Source organism: Schistocerca nitens, chromosome 2 (genome assembly GCF_023898315.1).
Source record: "Schistocerca nitens isolate TAMUIC-IGC-003100 chromosome 2, iqSchNite1.1, whole genome shotgun sequence".
In the NCBI taxonomy this organism is placed as follows: Eukaryota; Metazoa; Arthropoda; class Insecta; order Orthoptera; family Acrididae; genus Schistocerca; species Schistocerca nitens.
The window spans coordinates 137,194,552-137,220,635 of NC_064615.1; the positions used below are offsets into that span (position 1 = coordinate 137,194,552).

Below are 26,084 nucleotides of genomic sequence, written 5' to 3' on the forward strand. Positions count from 1 at the left end.
GGGCGTATAGTGGGCATGCGGGAGGCCGGGTGGACGTACCGCCGAATTGCTCAACACGTGGGGCGTGAGGTCTCCACAGTACATCGATGTTGTCGCCAGTGGTCGGCGGAAGGTGCACGTGCCCGTCGACCTGGGACCAGACCGCAGCGACGCACGGATGCACGCCAAGACCGTAGGATCCTACGCAGTGCCGTAGGGGACCGCACCGCCACTTCCCAGCAAATTAGGGACACTGTTGCTCTTGGGGTATCGGCGAGGACCATTCGCAACCGTCTCCATGAAGCTGGGCTACGGTCCCGCACACCGTTAGGCCGTCTTCCGCTCACGCCCCAACATCGTGCAGCCCGCCTCCAGTGGTGTCGCGACAGGCGTGAATGGAGGGACGAATGGAGACGTGTCGTCTTCAGCGATGAGAGTCGCTTCTGCCTTGGTGCCAATGATGGTCGTATGCGTGTTTGGCGCCGTGCAGGTGAGCGCCACAATCAGGACTGCATACGACCGAGGCACACAGGGCCAACACCCGGCATCATGGTGTGGGGAGCGATCTCCTACACTGGCCGTACACCACTGGTGATCGTCGAGGGGACACTGAATAGTGCACGGTACATCCAAACCGTCATCGAACCCATCGTTCTACCATTCCTAGACCGGCAAGGGAACTTGCTGTTCCAACAGGACAATGCACGTCCGCATGTATCCCGTGCCACCCAACGTGCTCTAGAAGGTGTAAGTCAACTACCCTGGCCAGCAAGATCTCCGGATCTGTCCCCCATTGAGCATGTTTGGGACTGGATGAAGCGTCGTCTCACGCGGTCTGCACGTCCAGCACGAACGCTGGTCCAACTGAGGCGCCAGGTGGAAATGGCTTGGCAAGCCGTTCCACAGGACTACATCCAGCATCTCTACGATCGCCTCCATGGGAGAATAGCAGCCTGCATTGCTGCGAAAGGTGGATATACACTGTACTAGTGCCGACATTGTGCATGCTCTGTTGCCTGTGTCTATGTGCCTGTGGTTCTGTCAGTGTGATCATGTGATGTATCTGACCCCAGGAATGTGTCAATAAAGTTTCCCCTTCCTGGGACAATGAATTCACGGTGTTCTTATTTCAATTTCCAGGAGTGTACATAAGGTTAGCCAGCAAGAATTTATAGATCTCCACAAATAAGGAGAAAATTATTTTGAACTGCTGTGCTTGTAAGTAAATGATAACTTTCTTACACTTATTTTAAAACTATCAGTGAGAATAACAATAAATATGCACAAGTAACTTTCGACAGTAAAGAATAATTTAAAGCTCCTTGGAATAAGTGAGGAAAAATAACCATACAGCTCAGTGATTGAAACAAATTTCTGATCACAGTTCAACTAAAAATAGACTAGCCTATAATATAAAATATTCCCCCTAAATAAGCTAGTGTAGAGACCATGGTTTGATAACCGTAACAACTTGAAACTCAAACCGTACAGAAGTGATTTAGCTTAATTGCTAATTGATTTCAATCAGTCAGAACTGCAAAAGGCGGACGTGGGCAGCAATACAATGCCAATGAGCTGTTGTTGCTGGAAATGCTCAGCCAATGTTCAGAGTTACACCTTTACTTCCATGAATGATAAGAGCAGAAGAACACTTCGGATTGAGTTAGCAGTCCCTGCTGAGTCGTGCAGAACTGTCTGTCCTCTAGCATAAGGCAGCCAACTAACACCACACAGCTGCAACTCGGTCCAGAAAGCCAGCAAGCTTCCACATGCATCACTTAACGGCCATCAACGCAGTGTAATCTTTACATGTTCACTCCCACAAACATGCTCACTGCCCACCATCCAAGTGCTTGCTGCTCACTCCTTCCTTCACTGATTTCAAAACCAAAATCAGCCAAGGAGGCAAGATAGTGAAGATAGGACAACACTAAAGATATCAAAATAAGAATTGAATTATAACTATGAAAAATAATCAATTTTGACAATATAATGTAATTGGATAGATTAAAAAATCTACTCATTAAATGGCAGCAGGAGACTATTCATATAAAAAAGGTATTACGTCTGCAAGCCTTTGAAGCCAGTAGCTCCTCCTTCCGGCAGAAGGGTTGAAGGTGAAGGAAGAGAGCTGAAGGAAACGGACTGGAGAGGTTTAGGACAAAGGGTAGATCTCAGATAAGTCACCTAGAACCTGTGGTCAGGGGAGACTTACTAGTCAGAACGAACAAGAGGCTTAGAATAGAAGTGGAACTGAAATTACCTCTGGTTGTACTACACAAGAAGATTCGGCATAGCCCCTAATGAAAGCAACTGAATTGATAGGTATCAAAATACATTGACCAATTCTGTTTCCCAGCCTCTAGAAACTTTAGCTAGGGGACTGATGTAAGTGTTCCTTTGTTGTAGGGTGGTAGGTAATATGGCAGAGATAGATTTTGCTGTACATAGCATGTATGTATCTAATAGAGACCATTTAATTGCCCACAATTCATGTGGTGCCAGGCCATAACTTATGAGCCACTGATACATCATTGTATTATGCACATGTGTGCTCTTTATTTTGCAAACATGTTCTTGTGCACTTTCTGTTTTGAAATGGGGATTTGTCAGATGATGTACAATACCTGTACCTGAAAATTCGTTAATTTTTGGTATTTATGTGCAGAAAATAAACATATCTCCAATAAAAACATTGGGATACAAATTGCTATGAAATAAATTTAGTATGTAATTTTGCATTTTAAGGCAGAATTTGCCTTCATTGCAAAAGATAAGTTTCAGATCTCTTCCTATGATGTAGATGGAAGCCAGCCATTTTTGTTCCCATAGTTACCACTGATGTTTTTGTAATTTTCTTCCTCGAAAGTAAAGTAATTGCTATAAACAAGAAGAGTGTTAATTGAGAGTGCAAAGGGTATTGATTTAAAGTTGTCTAGAAGCCTTAGTGCCCTGAATAAAGGATGACAGTTTGTGGACATTGGGTTCTAAGTCTCATCTATGATCTTTTGTTATTATTATTTTATTGGCATCTGAGTCTGCTGCAGCTAGCATTACTACATTGATAACTAATAATGCCATCATACAAATAAATTAAAACTTGTATGAAATATTGTGTGAAATCGTTCACATTTTACTAGTACTGCCATATTAAAGGTGGGCGTCAAAGTTGACTAAAAACATGTATGAGATTCTGAATATCTTGCACTCCTCCAATAAAGGCCACATTAGTTTAACTAGCAAGGAACGGCGAAGGTTATTTCGCATAAACACTTGCTATTCTTTATTCCACAGTTCCCTAGCGAAAGCTCTGGGTCTTCATAGGAACTTGGTTACAGGGATTCTGCAATGACTAATTTCTCCATCATGAGAGGCCTCCTCATGTACCATTTAATTTCTCTTAGTTTCTTACTGTACCTTCATCCAGCTGGGACTGAGCTCCAGTTGATGGCTGTGTAATAATGTTAGCAATTCCTCCATACTGTACGCAACAGGAAGATTATTTCTTTCCTATTTATAAATGCTTTCGTAGCTTAATGAATAGGATAATATACTGAGCTTGTTCTGTTACTTGATGGTAAGCATAAGGATGGCTGTCAGATATGTTGTTAGAATAGTGATGTGCAGGAGAAGTATAAATTTTCCTCTGCTTTTGGTAATAGGATTCTTGTTACCTTAGTAAGGTATTTATAATTGTGGGCCAGGCTGCCTTTTATTGGGAAATAGTTTGCTGGACTACTGCAGATGTTTCAGGTCATTAAAACTGAGTCCTTTGTGAGACCTCATCTCAACCCTCTAAAGCCTACTTGATATAATTTCGTGTTGTTACGATAAGTAATCTGCCAGTGTGCTTGTACTAGCTGATTTAGAAAGTTGGCTGGAAATATGGTGCAGCCTCTGTGTTTTTTCACTAAGAAAGGTAAGTGTGTACTGAAAAATGGAAAATCTGTGTGGAATAACAACAATATTAAAAGGATGGATTACTTCTCACCACAAAGAGGATGCGTTGAAAAGTTGACAGGCACATTGAAAAAGACTGCTGGATTTATTTAGCTATCAGACTAAATCCTATAGGCTATAGAAGAGGTGTGGGGAAGGATAGTGGGTATTATAGTGGGCCGCCAGTTACAGCATCAGGAGGCTGTGCTAAAGGGGATGAACAAAGAAATAGAGAAACGGAAAGAACTGTGCAGGTGCAGTGACAGGCTAGAAGGTGTGTTTAGTGCTAGAGTGGGAGCAGGGAAAGGGATAGACAGGTAGAGGACAGATACTAGCAAAGGTTGATGCCAGGGGGTTTATGGGAAAGAGGGATACTGTGCAGGAAGGGGCATCAGAAAAGCTAATGTTGGTGGGAAGGATCCAGATGACACAGACTTTGAAGCAATCATGTTGGGCAGCAGGCTCAGCAACTGGCTGTTTCAGCTCTCTTTTGGCCACTGTTTGACGTTGGCTGTTCATGTGGACAGACAGCTTTTTAGTGATCATACCTGCATAAGATGCGGCAAAGTGGTTGCAGCTAAGTTGGTAGATCATATGGCTGCTTTCCCAGGTGGCCCTGCCTTTGATGGTGTAAGATATACCTGTGACAGGATTAGAGAAGATGGTACTGGGAGGATGTATGGGACAGGTCTTGCATCTAGGTCTGTTGTAGGGATAATGGCAATATTATGAAAAAGATAGATTGCTACTCACCATATAGCAGAGATGTTCAGTTGCAGATAAGCACAACAAAAATATTGTCATAACAAATAAGCTTTCGACCAAAAAGGCCTTTATCAGAATTAGACCCCCCCCCCACACACACACACACACGACTGCTGTGGCCAGACTGCAAGCAGTGGCACATGTTGGGAGAAGCAACCAGATGGGTCGTTAGACGGAGGTTGGGGAGGGGCAGCGGAAAAGAGATAAGTAAAAAGACTGTGGATGTGTTGGTGGAATAATAAGATTGTGTAGTGCTGTAGTGACAACAGATAAGGGGATAGGTGAGTGTAGGACAATGACTAACGAATGTTGAGGCCAGGAAAGTTACGGGAACATAGGACATACTGTAGGGAGAGTTCTCATCTCCACAGTTCAGCAGTCATTAAAATAAAGTATCTTGTCTTGGGCAGTGTGCTCAGCAACTGTGTGGTCTAGCTGTTTCTTGGCGACAGTTTGTTGGTGGCCATTCATGCAGACAGCCATTTTCATGGTCACATAGAATACAGCATAGTTGTTGAAGCTTGCTTGTAGATCACATGATTGGTTTCACAGGTAGCCCTGACTCTGACAGGATAGGTGATGCTTGTAACTGGTCTGTAGTATGTGGTGGTGGGAAGATGTATGGGTTAGGTCATGCATCTCAGTCTATTACATGGGCATGAGACATGAGGCAAGTGGTTGGGAGCAGGGGTTGTGTAGGGATGGACGAGGATACTGTGTAGGTTCAATGGGTGGCAAAATAGCATTGTAGCAGGTGTGGGAAGGACAATGGGTAGGACATTTCTCATTTCAGGTCACTACAAGAGGTAGTCGAAACCCTGGCAGAGAGTGTGATTCAGTTGCTCCAGTCCTTTGCGGTACTGAATTCTTCTCTGTGGCCTCATGGAGGGACTCTAGGAGATTGGGGGTAAGTGGAGAGATAAGGCATGGGAGATCTGTTTCTGTACAAGGTTGGGAGAGTAATTACAGGCTGTGAAGAACTCAGTGAGACCCTTGGTAGAACGTATTGTGGGGATATGAGACGGGGAACTGGATTGGGAACAGGGGTGGAATAAGGATGAACGAGGATATAGCATAGGTTGGGTGAATAGTGGAATATATCTGTGGGAAGGGTGGAAGGGTATTTATCATTTCAGGGTATGACAAGAGGTAGTAGAAACTCTAGCAGAGAATATATTTTGTTGCCTTAGTTGTGGGTGTTACCGAGTCACGAGGGGGTGAAATAGGTGGCAGCTGTTAAAGTGGACTTATCATTGTCAGTTGGTAGGTTTGATGTGGTCGGAGGTACTAGTAAATCCATCTTTGAGATGGAGGTCATCATAGAGGAAGGTGGCCCACTGAGTCCATACAAATCCTTGTCTATCCTTATTACACTACTGTTGCTGACCCCATCAAAGACAGGTCCACCTGTGATAGCAGCCATGTGATCAACCAACTTCTGCGTGAGCATGACCACTAACAAGCTGTCTGTCTGCATGAGTGGTCACTGCCAAATTGTGGCCAAGACAGCTGGAGCATTCCAGCCAACACTACATGCTTGACTTCAAAGGCTGTTTCACAATGTGTTCCATGTGCATCTTTCCCACCAACATAAGTTTTTCTGATTCGTTGCGTTAATCACTTAGGTGAACATTTGCAAGGTATCATTTGCTCTGACTCAGAAGTTGGATAGTGGTAATTAGTGATACGAGAATATCATTTGTGCTGTATCCTTTTCCAAAACATAGCACGCTCCTGAGAGTTGTGGTGTTCATACCAGTGCTCCTTATTGTGCAAATATACTTTTTAGTGTCTTTAGAATGTAGCTTAGCAATGTTACGGACAACTGTGAATACTGCCTAGTGATTGCCTCCCTCCCCACATACTCTCATTTTTTTCTCCCCTTGAGCAGCCTCTTAATGTTTACCTTCACCTAATTATGGTTAATCCTGGGCCACATCGTGTCCACTACAGTGGACAGCTGTTAATTGTCACTTCTTTGGTGTTTTCAGTCAATCCTGAGACTGTAAATGCACACTGTCCATTGCAGCGAGCACGTCTTACTGGTGCCCCATGTGTATGCGTGTCGTTGCTATACATTTATCATTTATTCACTCTATGGAGCTGTGATCTTGTGTTTGAAGTGTCAAAATCATATGGAATGAGTCAGTTTATAGGCTGTGTAAACATAATTTGAGTATGTGCCTACAAAGGGGTTAATTACAGAATACTAAATAGCATTGTGGCGTAAATGTAATAAGAATGAACATATTAGTCTGTGTCATTAGTCGTGTGAAACACAGAGTTAACAACAAAGTAAACATTGATTTCTTGTATGTTACACAAACAGCCAGTTATTAATTAAATGTTTGTCCTTGGTATAAAAGCTGTAATGAAGAAATGATATGTAATTAGCCTTAATATTTGTTTTGCAACATATCAGGTATTTTATCATATTAGGCAAATGATCAGATACTTTTTTCGTATTTATTTACTTTAAATTAAGTTCTTGTTCTTACCTATAATTTAACAATCACCTACAGCATGTTTTTGGAAGTTCTTGGCAATTTAAACCTGTCTTGTAAGTGCTGTTACTTTTTATACATTCCCTGTAGCCTCCCTCCGAATTTCGAATCAGTATCCTTTCGGCCATCACTTGTGGGTATATATATGTTCTTCTTTATCATTGTGGAAAATTCCCATCCCCTCCCCCTCTCTCTCTCCCTTCTTCCCCAACAATGAAGGACTCAGGTCTTTTAACAAAATTGTGTGCGTGCGTGCGCCCGCCCATCCGCGCTCCTGCGTACAAATGTTGCTAGTGTTCGTTACAGATTTCAGATAGTATATAAGAATTACTGTGAATAAATTAATGGTTCACATAGGAGTTTTCTTTGGATGGCAAAGCTTAGCGTATAAAAGACCAATGTCTAACAAAATATGTTTGTGTATGTTAAATATATTTTGTAAAACTTTAACTCACAGGCAGAAGAGCGCTTGGCTATGGTTGAGGAACAGAGAAAGATGGAAGAGGAACGCCAAAGGCTGAGAAAAGAGCAAGAAAAACGAATTAAGGAAGAGCAGAAGAAAATTTTGGGAAAGAACAATTCACGACCCAAGTTGTCCTTTACATTGAAGCCAGCTGTATCGTGAACAGGTCCAACAAGTCCATCGTGTTTGTGTGTGTGTAATCATATTTCAAATGAAATGTGTGTTTGCATGATCGAGGAGTTCATTTTTTCACTCCATGTGGGTGCTTAATGAGAACAGGAGTTGACTCAGGACTTAAATGTTCAGTTTTCAGGTAATAATGAGATATTCTTATTTTACCCTGTACTTGAAGTTTTTCAGTCTGTTTTACCTGGCGATATAATTTAAACATCAAGCTGTAAAAATTTAAAAGAAATATATTTGCTGTGGCATTAGTGGTGTTGAATCAGGAGTGGAAACTATTCATCTATGATAAAGAGCATGAATGCAAGCCCCTGAAAGACACAAAATGACAAAAGTTGCTGCCTGGAAATTTTGTACAGTTCTTGTCTGATATGCATATGACAATTTTAGATTTTTTTTTACAGCATTGCAGTATAGTCTTTTGTAATCTTGAAAGGGTAATGTCTGTACAGTAACAAGATATTGTGTAGCTTTCAGATTGTTATTCAGTATAACCAAACTAGTAATGCCTTTCAGTTCCACTGTGTATTTTCATTTACTATTTCCATAAAAATTCATTAATTTTTCAGCTCTTGAGATTATCTTTTGTAGCAAATACTGATTTTTGCCATAACTATTACTGAATTTTATTTTTTTCATTTTATGGGAATGTATCTAAAGGATACCATATTGAAATAATTGTAAAATGATAAAAAAAAAAAAATTAACAGAATTGGGCAGATTCACACTTGACACCTCTCTCTCTCTCTCTCTCTCTCTCTCTCTCTCTCTCTCTCTCTCTGTATTTCCCTACTATGTTGTCATACAGTTTATATGATTCTGTTGTAAGAATGACATGTGCCGTTTTATCATTAATATTTCAGGTGAAGTGTTGGTTATTGATCTTAGGGTATGAGTGTTTTTTCGGCTTATTTACTCATGGCACTTACAGTAATTATATTACCGCAGGATGAATATTGGTCAAGATTGTTTTTTAGTGTGGAGAACCATACTGCCACATTGCCTCTGCAGTTATATCTTTCAATGAGCTATCCTTCACATATTGCCTGTACATTTGTGTGTTTCCATGAGCCATTCTTCAAGCAGGAGTTACCTTTTTGAAGGACATATCTGAGGGCTTTTGAAACTGTTAACAATTTAGCCATTGATGGACTTTCATGTTATATCAGGTTCCCAGCCTTCAATGTGGGGCTTGTATTGAATTCACCTGAGCGCATATTTGCTCAACATTTGAGATGGTATTAATTGTGTCCTACCTTAGTTAAAAGGTGTAATTAATAATTTTGCATTACTGTGGTGATATTTATCACTTCTAAAGACTGCTATTGAGAAAGTGACAATTTTTTGTCATTGTGTCATAAAAGGAATTACACACACAAAGTGCCACCTCTTGTTGTGCAGGTCAGTAGCAAAGCAGAAAACTGCTTAATTTTCAATTTTTTCTAACCTGGGTATTTTGTTGTCAAAGATGTGGTTGATTTACTAGTGATTATTGCTACATTACTATTTGCACATGACACATTTGTCCCCCTTCATTTTATGTAGCGAAATATTTGAAACTGGCTCCATTTTTGTTACTGCATTAGGGTTATTTTATAATTAACTGAGAAATATTCTGAGGAATGTTTGTAGAATTATCCACGTACTCAGATTGAGAGTGGGTATTTGTTATTTGTACTACTAGGTAAAACCTCTTCAAAAGTTCTTGAAATATGTGGTCCAATAAGTTGGTCTACAGTAAAATATTTGTTTTTGTCTTAGTTATCCGTTCTTATTTTTGCTTTGTTAAATATTTGAATCTTTCTTGGTTAAAAGAAAGGGACAAGATAAAATGCCAACTGTGCTTTGCCAAATCTTGCCTGTCTTTGGCAACAGTATGCCTACAGACTTCACCTCCATCCTTTGATCCTTTGCTTTTCCTTTCCTTCTCTCTCTCTCTCTCTCTCTCTCTCTCTCTCTCTCTCTCTCTCTCTCCCCCCCCCCTCTCTACCCCCCCCCTTTCCCTCTCCCTCTCCCCTTCTAACCCCTTGCTCTCTCCTAATCAAGTTTCAGAATGGTGTGCATTTTTCAGAGGTCAGAGTTAATTTCTAAATGTTGTAGTTACTCATTTTGTACTATTTCTGTCTCTGAAACATAGTAATATGTCACATTTTGATACAATTTTTCTTTGAATCTAAAGTTCAACAGTATCAAGTGCAACAGTTAAAAACAAAATCAAACGTGTCGTAAATTCCCTCTTACTCAGCACAGGCAAATTGAAAACATTGCCCTATCAATGCTCATTCCATCTTTCCATCAACAGACTGCCTTCCTCAGCTGATGACATTTCTGTAATATGACAGATATTAATTTATTTTGTTTTCGTCATGTTGACTATCCCAATATTTCTTTCATCAGTAGTTCTTTGTAATATTGTTATTTTGCTCAAGGTCTGCCTCGTGTGGAACATTCTATTTACTTTTTGTGAAATAATATATAATATCATTCTTTTTTGTGGAATTGAAGACAGCTTTGAAATGAGGAAGACAGGAGAAATACAGTTGTCCCTGTAATTAATCATTAATGTAAAAATTGTGAGGAAGGTATGGCTGTGATATTTTTCGTAAATGACCTATCAAGGAAAAAAAGGGGAAATGTAAAAATGTAGTTATTTATAGTGTAGCTTGTATTTAAAAAATGTGAAGATGAGATTTTTCTGATATGTTCAGCACATTAATAAAAAAGAATGAGACGTGCAAACTGGCATAATGCTTCAGTTATTTTCAGTGAAGTACACATTAAGTTCCCATTATTGCAGTATAAGAATGGAATTTTATATTTAAGTGTAATTTGCTATTTAATGAGAGGTGAAGAACATAAGAAAGGGTGGAAACACCTTTTGGAAAGGTTTCCTTGTGGCATTCAGAAGCTCGCAGTTAGTAAATACAGATACATTAAATATCAAGCTTATTACAGTTACATTCATACCACTTATTACTAGCATGTTCTATGCCTTCTTACATAGAAACAAAGCAGCTTGAATTTGGATTTTAATAGGTGCCTTACATTTCAAGAAATGCTGCTTATCTCTCTCTCTCTCTCTCTCTCTCTCTCTCTCTCTCTCTCTCTCTCTCACGCGCACACACACAGAGATATAACTCAGAAGTAAAAGTAGATATTGCAGGATTCTCTGTAATGTAACGTTTAATTGATACAGGCACCAAAAGGTAGGTGTGTGTGTGTGTGTGTGTGTGTGTGTGTGTTCGTGTTCTAAAAAGTGCTGATCACATAGATTTTAGATTTCCGAAAGGACAAACAAGAGACATTGAGAAGTCATTTAGGAAATACTGGCAAATAATTTCATCAAAAACTTTAAAGTTGAATGATAATTAAGATTGAAAGAGGTATATTTTAGGAAACCACCATGTACTTGTTCTTACGTTAGGAGCTGTGCTGCTTTACTACTTTTTTCAGCATCTGTGTTAGCCTGTTGTCACACTGCATGGCTTGTGTACTGGGAGCATTATTCATTAATATTGTGTTAGCTAAGGGACTCGGTAGATTAGCTATTGGTTCATATTATTGAATCTGCCTAGTGTTTCTTCAGACTGGAAGTGCAGTTATCTGTGAATGGTCTCCACTTTCTTACAGATCTAGCAGTTCACAGCTAGAGTAATGAGCAATATGTTCAAGTATGTTTTCATATGTGCTTGTTGAGAATTGTGCTATTATCATTGTCACTGTTGCAAAGCTAGCATATCTTTTTCTATGTGAGTACTGATTAGCAATATTTATATCAAACATTTAAAATATATTGTGTTTTGTATTATTGTAAATAAATGAAATAAAATCTTTAGTCTTTTACACTCTGTACAAAGAAATGTCTTAATGTCATAGTAGTAAGAAACAGCAAACTTAGTTTGAAAGTGGATATTCAAAGAATGGTCAGTTGAAGATTTTATTTTATTTTTTTAAATTTTTTTTCAGTGCTCTTGTTTCTGAACTAGTTATTGTAAATATGTCTGAGGGGTAGTCTTGTGCCAAGGTTCAGATTTAGATATTTTCACGTCACATTTATTCTAATTTGATGTAATGTTGAAACTTATAGCACAGAATTGGATTCTTGTTTTTATGTTGTGCTTCATCAGTACAATTATTTCTTTGTAGAAATCATCCATTGAGGTTTTTTTTTACATATGAGTATTTTGTCCACATTTGTTTTTTTTATTATTATTATTAATGATATGGGATGTCTGTTTTTTTGGTTAGTCCTCTCTGCATCTCTTTCTTTTGATAAAAGTTATTGGTGACACTGTAAACCAGATTTGCTTAAAATTTTCCAGGATTGTGCGCTTGAGATGGTCAGTATTGTTTTTAGAAATCTCATGGAAAGATTTAAACTGTAAGTGCTTGTGTGGAATCATATGACATAGTTTCAGAATTCGTGTAAGTTGTGCATTTTTGTTGCTCAATAAATGATAACAGTGTTATTGAAGATTGATGTTCCTTTGGCTGTAATGCATGTAAATGTCAGAGTAGTGAATTCGCAAGATAAATTGTGAAGGATCTAAAGCTCACAATGACCTCCGTTCAGGAAACTAAAATAATTATAGTCATTTTTAGTGTTAGAAGATAACATTCAATCTCTTATGCAGACCCTGCACAGATAATACTATACACACATTATCTTCTGTTACAGGAAGTTAACTGCATTGAGGGCTGTATAAGAGGGATTCTTGGCTCTATTCTTTGAGCATTATTATGCGAATTGCAGCTATTAATAGTATAACAAGTATAGTAATGTGTTTGGTACCATTTTCATTATTTGTTGGTAAATTTCCAGTTGTTTCTCCACTTCGTCGCACAACAGTGATAAATTGATCAAAAATGTGAATTATTTCAGCCTCCGGCTAGCTAGTGTAAATTTTCTTAATTATTTTAGGTTTACTGAAATTTTAGAGAGCTAATGCACAATGGTGTTTTCTTTTTTTATGATATTTATCTTCTCATTCTTGGAGAACCTTCCATGCTGAGTATGCCCCAGTAAAAAGACAGTTTCTGAATTTTTGGGATGCTCTTCTTGAAGTATTTAGCTCACTCCCCCTATAACTCCTGCAAACTAGTGCGAAGGTAGACTGTATACTGTGTACTTACACTAGATGGTGGTGTTGTTTTCCATAGGTGGCATATTACAGCAGCATGTGATTCGGCTTGTGAGGAAAGTGGTGGACATGAATAAGGCATGTAATTAGACAATCATGGGCAACAGTGGACTGAGTGGCTTCTCTAGAGGGCTGGAGTAACTGCTTCAGACCTTCACAAGAGGTTAGTCGCCGTATATGGGAAACAGCACCAAGCCACAAACTCGTGTTTTGTTGGGTATCAGAGCTCAGAGGTGGCAGGGTCTATGCTGAAGAAAGCAAATACACTGGGTATTCAGCAACTGCACACAAACCAAACAATGTCCAGCATGTCAATGACTTGCTAATGGGGCACAAGTCAATTAAGTTTGATGAACTAGAGAAAGCAACAGATCTATCAATGAGAACCCTCCACACTATGATACATCAGGATTTGAAGATGAAGATAGTGTGTGCACAATGGTTGCCCCATTCCCTCACCATTATGCCAAACAGAAGTGTGTGGAGATATCCTAACAGTTTTTGCAACAGTGTAGTGCAGATGCAGTGGAGTTCTTTGAGTATTTGGTCACCATTGACGAATCAGATTTCTCCCATGGGTCTCCAGAAGAGAAGTGGAAGTCAGTGAAGTGGAAGCATATTGGGAGCCCTTGTCCCAAGTAGTCACGGAACGAATGTTTGAGCAGAATCAAATGTCGACTATTTTTCATAGAACTAGGGTTTGCTGTGCTGGCGCAGTCTCCATATTTGTGGGATCTGGCTCCTAGCGACTGTGCCCTATTTGATGCATTGAAAGAGGTCGTGGGGTAAGTAGTTCACCAACAGTGATGAACTTCATTCAGCTGTACACCCTTTGCACCAGGATACCCCCCAAAAGAATGGTGTGCTATGTAAATATGGAAGCTGCCAGAGTTGAGATTTCTATGTGAGGTGTAAGACAGCTTTAATGATGTCACATTGGCATCAAATTAGACTGCAGTTCTGTGCCACCGTAGATGTCACACCATGGAAAGATCGTTGATCACTTCTTACCCACGTTTCGCCCCCTTCTATTGACACCTTTGTTATGGATTTAAGCAATGCCCTGGACTGAAATCCCATGGTTTTCTTATGGGTGGCTGAGGAAGGCAATGGAGACACACCCATTCAGAATTCACACAGAAGACTTCAGGGGATGGCATAAAGGACCTCAATGAAACCACCACTTTCCTTGGAGCATTGATTCCCACACATTTCACAGTCGAAAATGGCATTTCACAGTGTGATGTGGAACAGGAAGGCTTTCTTGACAACCATTGAGGCTGCTGACACCTTCCAGACGATTCAACTAAGGACATAATGAGCAACACCATTTAACGTGATCACATCCCTCTGGAGTACAGTGCAGTCACAGCTTTACTCTGGTATACAGGGTAGAACCAGTGGGGACCATTCGAAATCAATCAGTGAAATTTGAACATGATCCAAAGCAGCAATGGGTGCATCTACTTTTTCAGCCCTACTTCTTTCGCACCCTTGTGTGGCATAATCGAGGGAGAGGGATGTACATTGGCACAAGAGTAAATAAAACAGCAAGGGGCCCCTCTAAGACCACATAGGATGGCAACATGCTCAGTTCCATCCAAACACCTTTGTTGACCACTTTAAAAATGTACCTGTGCAGAGGCAATGTGTGACAAGGTCCTTGGCGCATGTAAGCAGACTGTGCTGCTGCGCAAGGCCCTGCTAGTGAGCATGCGCAATTGGAGAGGTGTCACGGTGTAGTCTACATGCAGTTGCCTTGGATACCGTCATGTTTTTCTCTGTACAAGTACATTTTTAAAGCGCTCAACAAAGATGTGAAGGTGACACTGAGGACATTGCTGAACTGGGAGATCTTGGGAGGGACCTTTCACTGTTTTATTCACACATGTATCATCACCCCCCCCCTCAAATAGTGTGGCATGTCCACAATGGCATTGGACAGAATTGTGGTGAAATTTGGTACCAATGTGACCTCATTAACGCACTTTACACTCCACATAAAAATCTGAGCTCTGGCCTCCCACCCCCCACCCCCATCCCTTCTCACATGTGTCAACACCTTATAAAAGTCTTGCCTAGCCCAAGGATGATGTCACAGGACACCTTGCTTCTGAATCATTACAGAAAAGGTTATAGGCACCGTTGAGCCAAATTTCAAGCTTCTCTGTTGCAGTGGGAAGGCAATCATGGTGCTTCAAAAAAGTGACCCTGTAATTGTGCTGCACAGTGTAGTTGCATCTGATTTAGGCAAGTGCTTGCTTGGTTCCCAACCTCAGCCCCAGAAAACACACAGAAGCAGTCAATATATGTAAACGCAGGGGACAGAGTTTACCCAATCCATAAATAGATTGTACACATGATTTTACTTCTGTAAGTTAACAGATTTCTGTGGCAACAGGAAGGGTATCTATCCGCAGATAATTAATAAGTCATGACATAGTGTATCTTGCCACATACAGATAAATATTACATATCGAGGGAAAAAAGCGTGCGAAATTGTGAGATTCTGAAAGATTTTGTGCATTTCTGAGCAAAGATTTTAATTTATTTCGAAATTACAATGAAATGAATACCCTTAGCTGCTTACAGGCGTTGACATACATCAACGGGGCAGATGAAAATGTGTGCCCCGACCGGGACTCGAAGCAGGGATCTCCTGCTTACGTGGCAGACGCTCTATCCATCTGAGCCACCGAGGACACAGAGGATAGCGCGACTGCAGGGATTTATCTCTGGCACGCCTCCCGCGAAGCCCACATTCTCAACATATTGTCCCGCACTACATTCGTAGTGCCCCCGCCCATTATACTCATTACTCGCGGCGCATTGCCAATTCCCGTAAGAGTTTGGGCACTGTTTGTGCATTCGCACAGAAGAAGAAGATGGTCAGGTGGCCGGTGAGCCTTAACTATATATTTACTAAGCAGCTAAGGGTGTTCATTTAATTGTAATTTCATTCTAACGAGCTGCTTGGTCACCGATGAACAGATACCATCTTAGTAAAAATTAATTTATTTCTTTATGATTTTTGCTGCCATTCTAAAACACTTGTATCTAAATAAGTAAAACTGCAGATAATTGCATTAATGGGTTCCTTCAACACATACAATAAATTAGATGGGACTTTGTTAATTAGTATCGAAGCAAATGTTCACATTCCATACACAGTCTTGTACTCGTAAAATTGGTTGGACAGTTTTTAAAAACTATGGATTTAAATTTCACAAAATGTCTGATACACAAATAATTCCTTTTTACATGGTCATGGCTGACTCTTCATTATACTTGTATATACTTCATTCTATATTTTGCTTGTGTACCATCTATGGCAAAAAACTTGGCCATAAAGTGGCCACACATTCTGATTATTTACGGTGTTAGAGTACTACATCCAGCAGTCAACACTTGTAGGCAACATTGTAGATTGTGACAGTTTGTAGAAGTGTTTCACAACTTTCTGGTAGTAGTTAGTATGTAGAAAAATATTTTTTCAGCTGAGTTCTGGTTTGATTCTTCATCTCTAGAACACCCGTTACATCCTTTGGAGGGGACACTAACAGCTTGCTGGGCATCAACGAGGTCTTTCTTGAGGTTTGTTCACACCTGAGTGGCTTGGGCCTAGTCTGCATGCACCTGTTTTTGCCCCAACCACAAGTAGAGGCATGCATGTAGGTGCTTGCCTCTTACTCAACATGTACACACAAGTGATCCCATTCACACTGGATATCTGGCTGGGAGGCCCAATTGCTTGAAGATTTTTGCACTGTAAAAATGCTAGAAGGTGTTTTAGACCAGAACCACATCAGTTTTTGAACTTATTTTTTCATCAAAAGCTTTACTTTGCTTGTGAAGAATTAAAATGACTACTTTTAATTTTGCGCAATGTATTAGTTGCATAATGTTTCTAATCGATTCGTAATTTGTATTGGTCATTGTGTTATTACAGTATTTGTCACATACATGCACTTGATTTACGAATCTTGTATTGAAGTGAGATAGTGTGTTGCTTACTGTTCGCTAAGTTTTAGACAATACACTACTTTGAGTGAAATATAGCTGAAAATACAAACGAGTTTTGGAATGGTGGTGAAACTGATATCTTTATTGTTTCATACGTAAAGGAGAGCTATTGAATGGCACCAATGCTTCCAGGTGATGGAGGCCGCATGGGTGTAACATATTGTCAGATTGCAGGATAGAAAAATGAATTACTAGTGATCAGTTCAGGCCCAATATCAGACCTTCATGTGATTTTATTTATCCCTGTAATAAAAACTCCAAATATCAGGTCTGTTCCAAAATTCTGGAACTTCATCCACAAAATTTTTCTACATGTACGTTTTACTTATTGTGTTTGATCTCCTTCGAAATACTCTCTTCCACAATTGATACACCACTCCCAATGCCGTTTCCGCATCCAGAAGCAGCATTCTTGGAGAGGTTTACTTGTGTATTCTACGGTGGCCCCTCCAAAGCCTCTTCAATTGGCAGCCCCTCCAAAGCATCTTCAATTGGTGGCAGTATGCAATAGTGCACTCCATCAGCAAGTATAGACGCCGGCTCACTGCTCAGACTGCGCGTGCGCACACACACACAGATAGCACCTATCTCACTTGACTCTGTGCAAAGAGGCACTTCTCATTGGTGTGCTGTTTTTACAAAATCCATCTAAGCCAGATACAGTTTTTAGTATTTTGTTCACGGGGCTATCCTCCTCGCTCTGAAGAGCCTAATGGTGTATGATGGCCTTGCACATGGAAATGCTACGGGGCATCACAAAATATACCAAGAGAGTAATGAAAAATGTGGATTTCTGAAATTTCATATCTTCCAGCTCCAGATCTATCATAAAGAAATGATAATCTGTTTATTTCATGCATAATTTTTCTCCTGTAGATTGGACCCCAAAACTGTGAAGACCAGAAAAATGTGTTGGATGCATAAATATTTGAAAATATTAGAGAAAGCTTTCGACAGTGTTGACTGGAATACTCTCTTCCAAATTCTGTAGGTGGCAGGGGTAAAATACAGGGAGCGAAAGGCTATTTACAATTTGTACAGAAACCAGATGGCAGTTGTAAGAATCTAGGGACATGAAAGGGAAGCAGTGGTTGGGAAGGGAGTGAGACAGGGTTGAAGCCTATCCCCGGTGTTATTCAATCTGTATATTGAACAAGCAGTGAAGGGAACAAAAGAAAAATTCAGAGTAGGCATTAAAATCCATGGAGAAGAAATAAAATCGTTGAGGTTCGCCGATGACATTGTAATTCTGTCAGAGACAGCAACGGACTTGGAAGAGCAGTTGAATGGAATGGATAGTGTCTTGAAAGGAGGGTATAAGATGAACATCAACAAAAGCAAAACGAGGATAATGGAATGTAGTCAAATTAAATCGGGTGATGCTGAGGGAATTAGATTAGGAAATGAGACACTTAAAGTAGTAAAGGAGTTTTGCTATTTAGGGAGTAAAATAACTGATGATGGTCGAAGTAGAGAGGATATAAAATGTAGACTGGCAATGGCAAGGAAAGCGTTTCTGAAGAAGAAAAATTTGTTAACATCGAGTATAGATTTAAGTGTGAGGAAGTCGTTTCTGAAATTATTTGTATGGAGTGTAGCCATGTATGGAATTGAAACATGGTCGATAAATAGTTTGGACAAGAAGAGACTAGAAGCTTTTGAAATGTGGTGCTACAGAAGAATGCTGAAGATTAAATGGGTAGATCATATAACTAATGAGGAGGTATTGAATAGAATTGGGGAGAAGAGAAGTTTGTGGCCCAACTTGACAAGAAGAAGGGACCGTTTGGTAGGACATGTTCTGAGGCATCAAGGGACCACATATTTAGCATTGGAGGGCAGCATGGAGGGTAAAAATCGTAGAGGTAGACCAAGAGATGAATACACTAAGCAGATTCAGAAGGATGTAGGCTGCAGTAGGTACTGGGAGATGAAGAAGATTGCACAGGATAGAGTAGCATGGAGAGCTGCATCAAACCAGTCTCAGGACTGAAGACAACAACAACAACAACAACAAGTTTTAATGTTTTCTGCCTTTTACTCTGGTGGCACAGCATCTCAACATTTAGCATCATTATCAACTCCAGGTTCTTACTGTTAACCCCTCCTTTGAAGATGCCGTCTGTTCTTCACAGGAGTCTAGCTCCTTGAATGAAGGTGTAATCGTCGAATACCGTAACAAATGGGCCCCTTTCTTCCTGTTGATCAGAAAGGTGAGACTGAAACCAACTGTCCATCGACTTTCCCAAGGGACTAAACCACCAGTGATGTTTGGGTAGTTAATGAACCCAGAGTTCCCAAGATGTAGGCTGGTTAACACAGACAATCTTCTATGACCATAAACTCTGTACATGCTTCAGTGGCTGCCATGAGGAGTGCCACTGTAATTGTCTCTGTCTCAGAGCTGCTGGATTCGCAGGATAACACAAACCTGTGAAGGAAAATAAATCTCAATCTCGAGGTGTGTCATGTGATGAGGGGATGGATTGCTGTTGTGGTAGGACAGTTGTTACTGGGTGACCTCTGGGAAACTCTTCTGTTTTATAAGGCTTTCACTGGCGTGTGGAGCTCTGGGTGGACTGTATAGCTCCTTGTGTATTCGTTAGAAACTTATATGGAACCTCAAAAAAAAAAAAAAAAAAAAAAAAAAAAAAAAAAAAAAACAGTTCAATAAACAGTGTGGATGGGTTCTTAGAAATCATGAACACACACAATGAAGAGCGCATGACAGAATAGTACTCGCCGGCCGCGGTGGTCTCGCGGTTCTAGGCGCGGAGTCCGGAACCGTGCGACTGCTATGGTCGCAGGTTCGAATCCTGCCTCGGGCATGGATGTGTGTGATGTCCTTAGGTTAGTTAGGTTTTAAGTAGTTCTAAGTTCTAGGGTACTGATGACCACAGCAGTTGAGTCCCATAGTGCTCAGAGCCATTTGAACCATTTTTTAGAATAGTACTCGTGGAATTACATTAGGAAAATCAAAGCTTTACAATTGTAATAGGGCACAATTCAGTGTCAGAATAAGTAGATAAGGATTGTGACAGAGAGGTTGCTTTTAAGAAATTTAGTGGAATATAACTGGAACTGAAAACTTCTCAAATGACTTCATCCTTAGATGAAACTGCTCTATCTTGCCATGTGACCTCTCTTTTGTGCACTAAGAACTCCTGGTAGTTTAAAACTGTGTGCTTGACTGGCACTAGAACCAGGAACCTTTACCTTTTTCGGACATATGCTTTGCTGACTGAATTATCCAAGCGAGACAAAAGAGGTTTTGAGTTTGAGTCCTGTTCGAGCACACAGTTTTTCTGCCAGCAAGTTTCAGATCAATGCATACTCCACTGTAGAATGAAATTGATTCAGGAGACTAAGAATTATGGCCAGTACCCCATATCAGCAGAAAAATTAAAATACTCTTCAACTTCAGACATCATAGTCGTGGACACCACTGAACTGCAAAAGAAGTGGGTAATGGAAGGTATGACAGATAAAATACAGCTAAGAAGCTTGTGAAACATGGTAATCTTGTTCAGTGCCACACTTTTGCATATATTGCTCAAGTAATCATCCTGTTTGGACTGAGAATTGCTGTGTGTTTCTAGAAGAAAAGAAAATTAAAGTTATCAACCGAAGTGTGTATTCTTGTCATCATCTTTAATCCAAAGATCAATTTCATATAGCTCTGCTCACTGGTCTAATCTGTGCAAGTTTCTTCATGACAACTGCACCCTACTTCCATTTCAACCTGCTTCTGGTAATCAAAACTTGGTCTCCCTCTACAGTTTTTATCCTTCATATTTCCTTCCATTAACAATCTGACGGTTCCTTGATTCCACAGAATGTGTCCTGTCAGCTGATCACTTCTTTTAGTCGAGTTATGCCATAAATTTATTTTTTCTCTAGTTTGATTCAGTACCTTTGTCATTTATTCAATTTACTCACCTAGTCCTCAGCATTTTTGTGTGCCATCACATTTCACACGGTTCTGATATCTTCTTAACTTTTATTGTTTATTTTACACATTTCACTTTCATGTAAAGCTACACTTCATATAAATGCTTTCAGAAAAGTCTTTCTGACACTTAAATTTTTATCTGACAATAAAATATTTTATCTTTATCTGGCACTTTTCATTGTGTTACCAGTCTGCATTTTATATCTTCTCTAGTTCTGTCATTGTCAGTTACCTTGCTGCCCAAATATCAAAACAACTTATTCCTATCAGAATCACATTTCTTAATTAAATACTGTCAGCATCATAATACTTAATTTTACTATACTTTTTTATTACAGAATTTGGCCAATTATAGACTGCTTACAACCTAAGATAGAGGTACAGTCTCTTTTTATCTTCCCAGAACTTCTTCATGTGTTGGCTAATGGCCTGCCTCTTTTCATGTGACATCACACTCCTAGGTTGTGAATTTCATTGTTGGACGGGAAGTTTTGCAGTATTGATCAGTAGCCTGAAACATTCCCTGTCCTGTAAGGCGTCTTCGGTGACGTTAACTTTTCTCTAGTCCTTAAAGGTTAACTTTTCTCTAGTCCTTAAAGCCTACCCCCATGAACCATGGACCTTGCCGTTGGTGGGGAGGCTTGCGTGCCTCAGCGATACAGGAGGCCGTACCGTAGGTGCAACCACAACGGAGGGGTATCTGTTGAGAGGCCAGACAAACGTGTGGTTCCTGAAGAGGGGCAGCAGCCTTTTCAGTAGCTGCAGGGGCAACAGTCTGGATGATTGACTGATCTGGCCCTGTAACACTAACCAAAACGGCCTTGCTGTGCTGGTACTGCGAACGGCTGAAAGCAAGGGGAAACTACGGTCGTAATTTTTCCCGAGGGCATGCAGCTTTACTGTATGGTTAAATGATGATGGTGTCCTCTTGGGTAAAATATTCCGGAGGTAAAATAGTCCCCCATTCGGATCTCCGGGCGGGGACTACTCAAGAGGATGTCGTTATCAGGAGAAAGAAAACTGGCATTCTACGGATCGAAGTGTGGAATGTCGGATCCCTTAATCGGGCAGTTAGGTTAGAAAATTTAAAAAGGGAAATGGATAGGTTAAAGTTAGATATAGTGGGAATTAGTGAAGTTCGGTGGCAGGAGGAACCTGACTTTTGGTCAGGTGAATACAGGGTTATAAATACAAAATCAAATAGGGGTAATGCAGGAGTAGGTTTAATAATGAATAAAAAGTGGGTAAGCTACTACCAACAGCATATGAACGCATTATTGTGGCCAAGATAGACACGAAGCCCACACCTACTACAGTAGTACAAGTTTATATGCCAACTGGGTCTGCAGATGATGAAATGTATGATGAGATAAAAGAAATTATTCAGATAGTGAAGGGAGACGAAAATTTAGTCATGGGTGACTGGAATTCGAGAGTAGGAAAAGGGAGAGAAGGAAACATAGTAGGTGAATCTGTATTGAGGGTAAGAATTGAAAGAGGAAGCCGTCTGGTACAATTTTGCACAGAGCATAAATTGATCATAGCTAACACTTGGTTCAAGAATCAGGAAAGAAGGTTGTATACATGGAAGAATCCTGGACTAGAAGGTATCAGATAGATTATATAATGGTAAGACAGAGATTTAGGAATCAGGTTTTAAATTGTAAGACATTTCCAGGGGCAGATGAGGACTTGACCACAATCTATTGGTTATGAACTGTAGATTAAAACTGAAGAAACAGCAAAAAGGTGGGAATTTAAGGAGATGGGACCTGGATAAACTCTCTAAACCAGAGGTTATAGAGAGTTTCAGGGAGAGCATAAGGGAACAATTGACAGGAATGGGGGAAAGAAATACAGTAGAAGAAGAATGGGTAGCTCTGAGGGATGAAGTAGTGAAGGCAGCAGAGGATCAAGTAGGTAAAAAGACGAGGGCTAGTAGAAATGCTTGGGTAACAGAAGAAATATTGAATTTAATTGATGAAAGGAGAAAATATAATAATGCACTAAATGAAGCAGGCAAAAAGGAATACAAACGTCTCAAAAATGAGATTGACAGGAAGCGTAAAATGGCTAAGCAGGGATGGCTACAGGACAAATGTGAGGATGTAGAGGCTTATCTCACTAGGCGTAAGATAGATACTGCCTACAGGAAAATTAAAGAGACCTTTGGAGAAAAGAGAGCCACTTGTATGAATATCAAGAGCTCAGATGGAAACCCAGTTCTAAGCAAAGAAGGGAAAGCAGAAAGGTGGATGGAGTATATAGAGGGTCTATACAAGGGCGATGCACTTGAGGACAATATTATGGAAATGGAAGAGGATGTAGATGAAGATGAAATGGGAGATATGATACTACGTGAAGAGTTTGACAGAGCACTGAAAGACCTGTTTCGAAACAAGGCTCCGGGAGTAGACAACATTCCATTAGAACTACTGACAGCCTTGGGAGAGCCAGTCCTGACAAAACTCTATCATCTGGTGAGCAAGATGTATGAGACAGGCGAAATAGCCTCGGACTTCAAGAAGAATATAATAATTCCAATCCCAAAGAAAGCAGGTGTTGACAGATGTGAAAATTACCGAACTATCAGTTTAATAAGCCACGGCTGCAAAATACTAACCCAAATTCTTTACAGAGGAATGGAAAAACTGGTAGAAGCCAACCTCGGCGAAGATCAGTTTGGATTCCGCAGAAATGTTGGAACACATGAGGCAATACTGACCCTACGACTTATCTTAGAAAATAGATTAAGGAAAGGCAAACTTACATTTCTGGCATTTGTAGACTTAGAGAAAGCTTTTGACAATGTTGACTGGAATACTCTCTTTCATATTCTGTAGGTGGTAGGAGTAAAATACAGGGAGCGAAAAGCTATTTACAATTTGTACAGAAACCAGATGGCAGTTATAAGAGTCGATGGGCATGAAAGGGAAGCAGTGGTTGGGAAAGGAGTGAGACAGGGTTGTAGCCTCTCCCCGATGTTATTCAACCTGTATATTGAGCAAGCAGTAAAGGAAACAAAAGAAAAATTCGGAGTAGGTATTAAAGTCCATGGAGAAGAAATAAAAACATTGAGGTTTTCCGATGACATTGTAATTCTGTCAGAGACAGCAACGGACTTGGAAGAGCTGTTGAACGGAATGGACAGTGTCTTGAAAGGAGGATATAAGATGAACATCAACAAAAGCAAAGCGAGGATAATGGTATGTAGTCGAATTAAGTCTGGTGATGCTGAGGGAATTAGATTAGGAAATGAGACACTTAAAGTAGTAAAGGAGTTTTGCTATTTGGGGAGCAAAATAACTGATGGTGGTCGAAGTAGAGAGGATATAAAATGTAGACTGGCAATGGCAAGGAAAGGGTTTCTGAAGAAGAGAAATTTGTTAACATTGGGTATAGATTTAAATGTGAGGAAGTCGTTTCTGAAAGTATTTGTATGGAGTGTAGCCATGTATGGAAGTGAAACATGGACGATAAATAGTTTGGACAAGAAGAAAATAGAAGCTTTCAAAATGTGGGGCTACAGAAGAATGCTGAAAATTAGGTGGGGAGATCACATAACTAATGAGGAGGTATTGAATAGAATTGGGGAGAAGAGGAGTTTGTGGCACAACTTGACAAGAAGAAGGGACCGGTTGGTAGGACATGCTCTGAGGCATCAAGGGATCACAAATTTAGCATTGCAGGGCAGCGTGGAGGGTAAAAATCGTAGAGGGAGACCAAGAGATGAATATTCTAAGCAGATTCAGAAGGATGTAGGTTGCAGTAAGTACTGGGAGATGAAGAAGCTTGCACAGGATAGAGTAGCATAGAGAGCTGCATCAAACCAGTCTCAGGACTGAAGACAACAACAACAAAGTCCTTAGTCTCTTCCAGCCATTCTGTGATGTTTCCTAATTTGGAAATGAGGTTAAAATTTTTTTTGTTAGCTGATTGTCATTTATTCTGCACAAATATCGTAAAAACGAAACTTCCTGGCAGATTAAAACTGTGTGCCGGACCAAGACTCGAATGATGTAACTTACCAAACGAAAGCGTAGGCATGTTGATAGACACACACACACACACACACACACACACACACACACACAAAATTCAAGCTTTCGCAACCAACGGTTGCTTCATGAGGAAAGAGGGAAGGAGAGGGAAAGATGAAAGGATGTGGGTTTTAAGGGAGAGGGTAAGGAGTCATTTCAATCCCGGGAGTGGAAAGACTTACCTTAGGGGGAAAAAAAGGACAGGTACACACACACACACACACACACACACACACACACACATATATGAGAGAGAGAGAGGGGGGGGGGGAAACAATCCACGTGGGAAAAATATATCTAAAAACAAAGATGATGTGACTTACCAAACGAAAGCGCTGGCACGTGGCTCTGGTTATTTGCTTCTGTACCAGGTCGGGAGGGTAGTTGCGGGATGCGAAAGCTGTTGTCAGGTTGTTGGTGTAATGCTTCAGGGATTCCGGACTGGAGCAGATTCGTTTGCCACGAAGACCTAGGCTGTAGGGAAGGGACCGTTTGATGTGGAATGGATGGCAGCTGTCGTAATGGAGGTACTGTTGCTTGTTGGTGGGTTTGATGTGGACGGACGTGTGAAGCTGGCCATTGGACAGGTGGAGGTCAACATCAAGGAAAGTGGCATGGGATTTGGAGTAGGACCAGGTGAATCTGATGGAACCAAAGGAGTTGAGGTTGGAGAGGAAATTCTGGAGTTCTCCTTCCCTGTGAGTCCAGATCATGAAGATGTCATCAATAAATCTGTACCAAACTTTGGGTTGGCAGGCTTGGGTAACCAAGAAGGCTTCCTCTAAGCGACCCATGAATAGGTTGGCGTATGAGGGGGCCATCCTGGTACCCATGGCTGTTCCCTTTAATTGTTGGTATGTCTGGCCTTCAAAAGGGAAGAAGTTGTGGGTCAGGATGAAGCTGGCTAAGGTAATGAGGAAAGAGGTTTTAGGTAGGGTGACAGGTGATCGGCGTGAAAGGAAGTGCTCCATCGCAGCGAGGCCCTGGACGTGCGGGATATTTGTGTATAAGGAAGTGGCATCAATGGTTACAAGGATGGTTTCCGGGGGTAACGGATTGGGTAAGGATTCCAGGCGTTCGAGGAAGTGGTTGGTG

General features: G+C 40.6%; 1 protein-coding gene across 1 annotated transcript in view; it reads left to right on the plus strand.

The window, feature by feature from the left end:
* The window catches only part of LOC126235830 (UPF0430 protein CG31712), a 90,726-nt gene extending 78,419 nt beyond the window's left edge, over window positions 1–12,307 (plus strand). The window contains exon 5 of the mRNA XM_049944682.1: window positions 7,645–12,307. Coding sequence (XP_049800639.1) covers window positions 7,645–7,812 — 168 coding nt within the window. The 3' untranslated portion in view covers window positions 7,813–12,307. The remainder of the gene's footprint in view (window positions 1–7,644) is intronic.
* The last annotated feature ends 13,777 nt before the right edge of the window (window positions 12,308–26,084 follow it).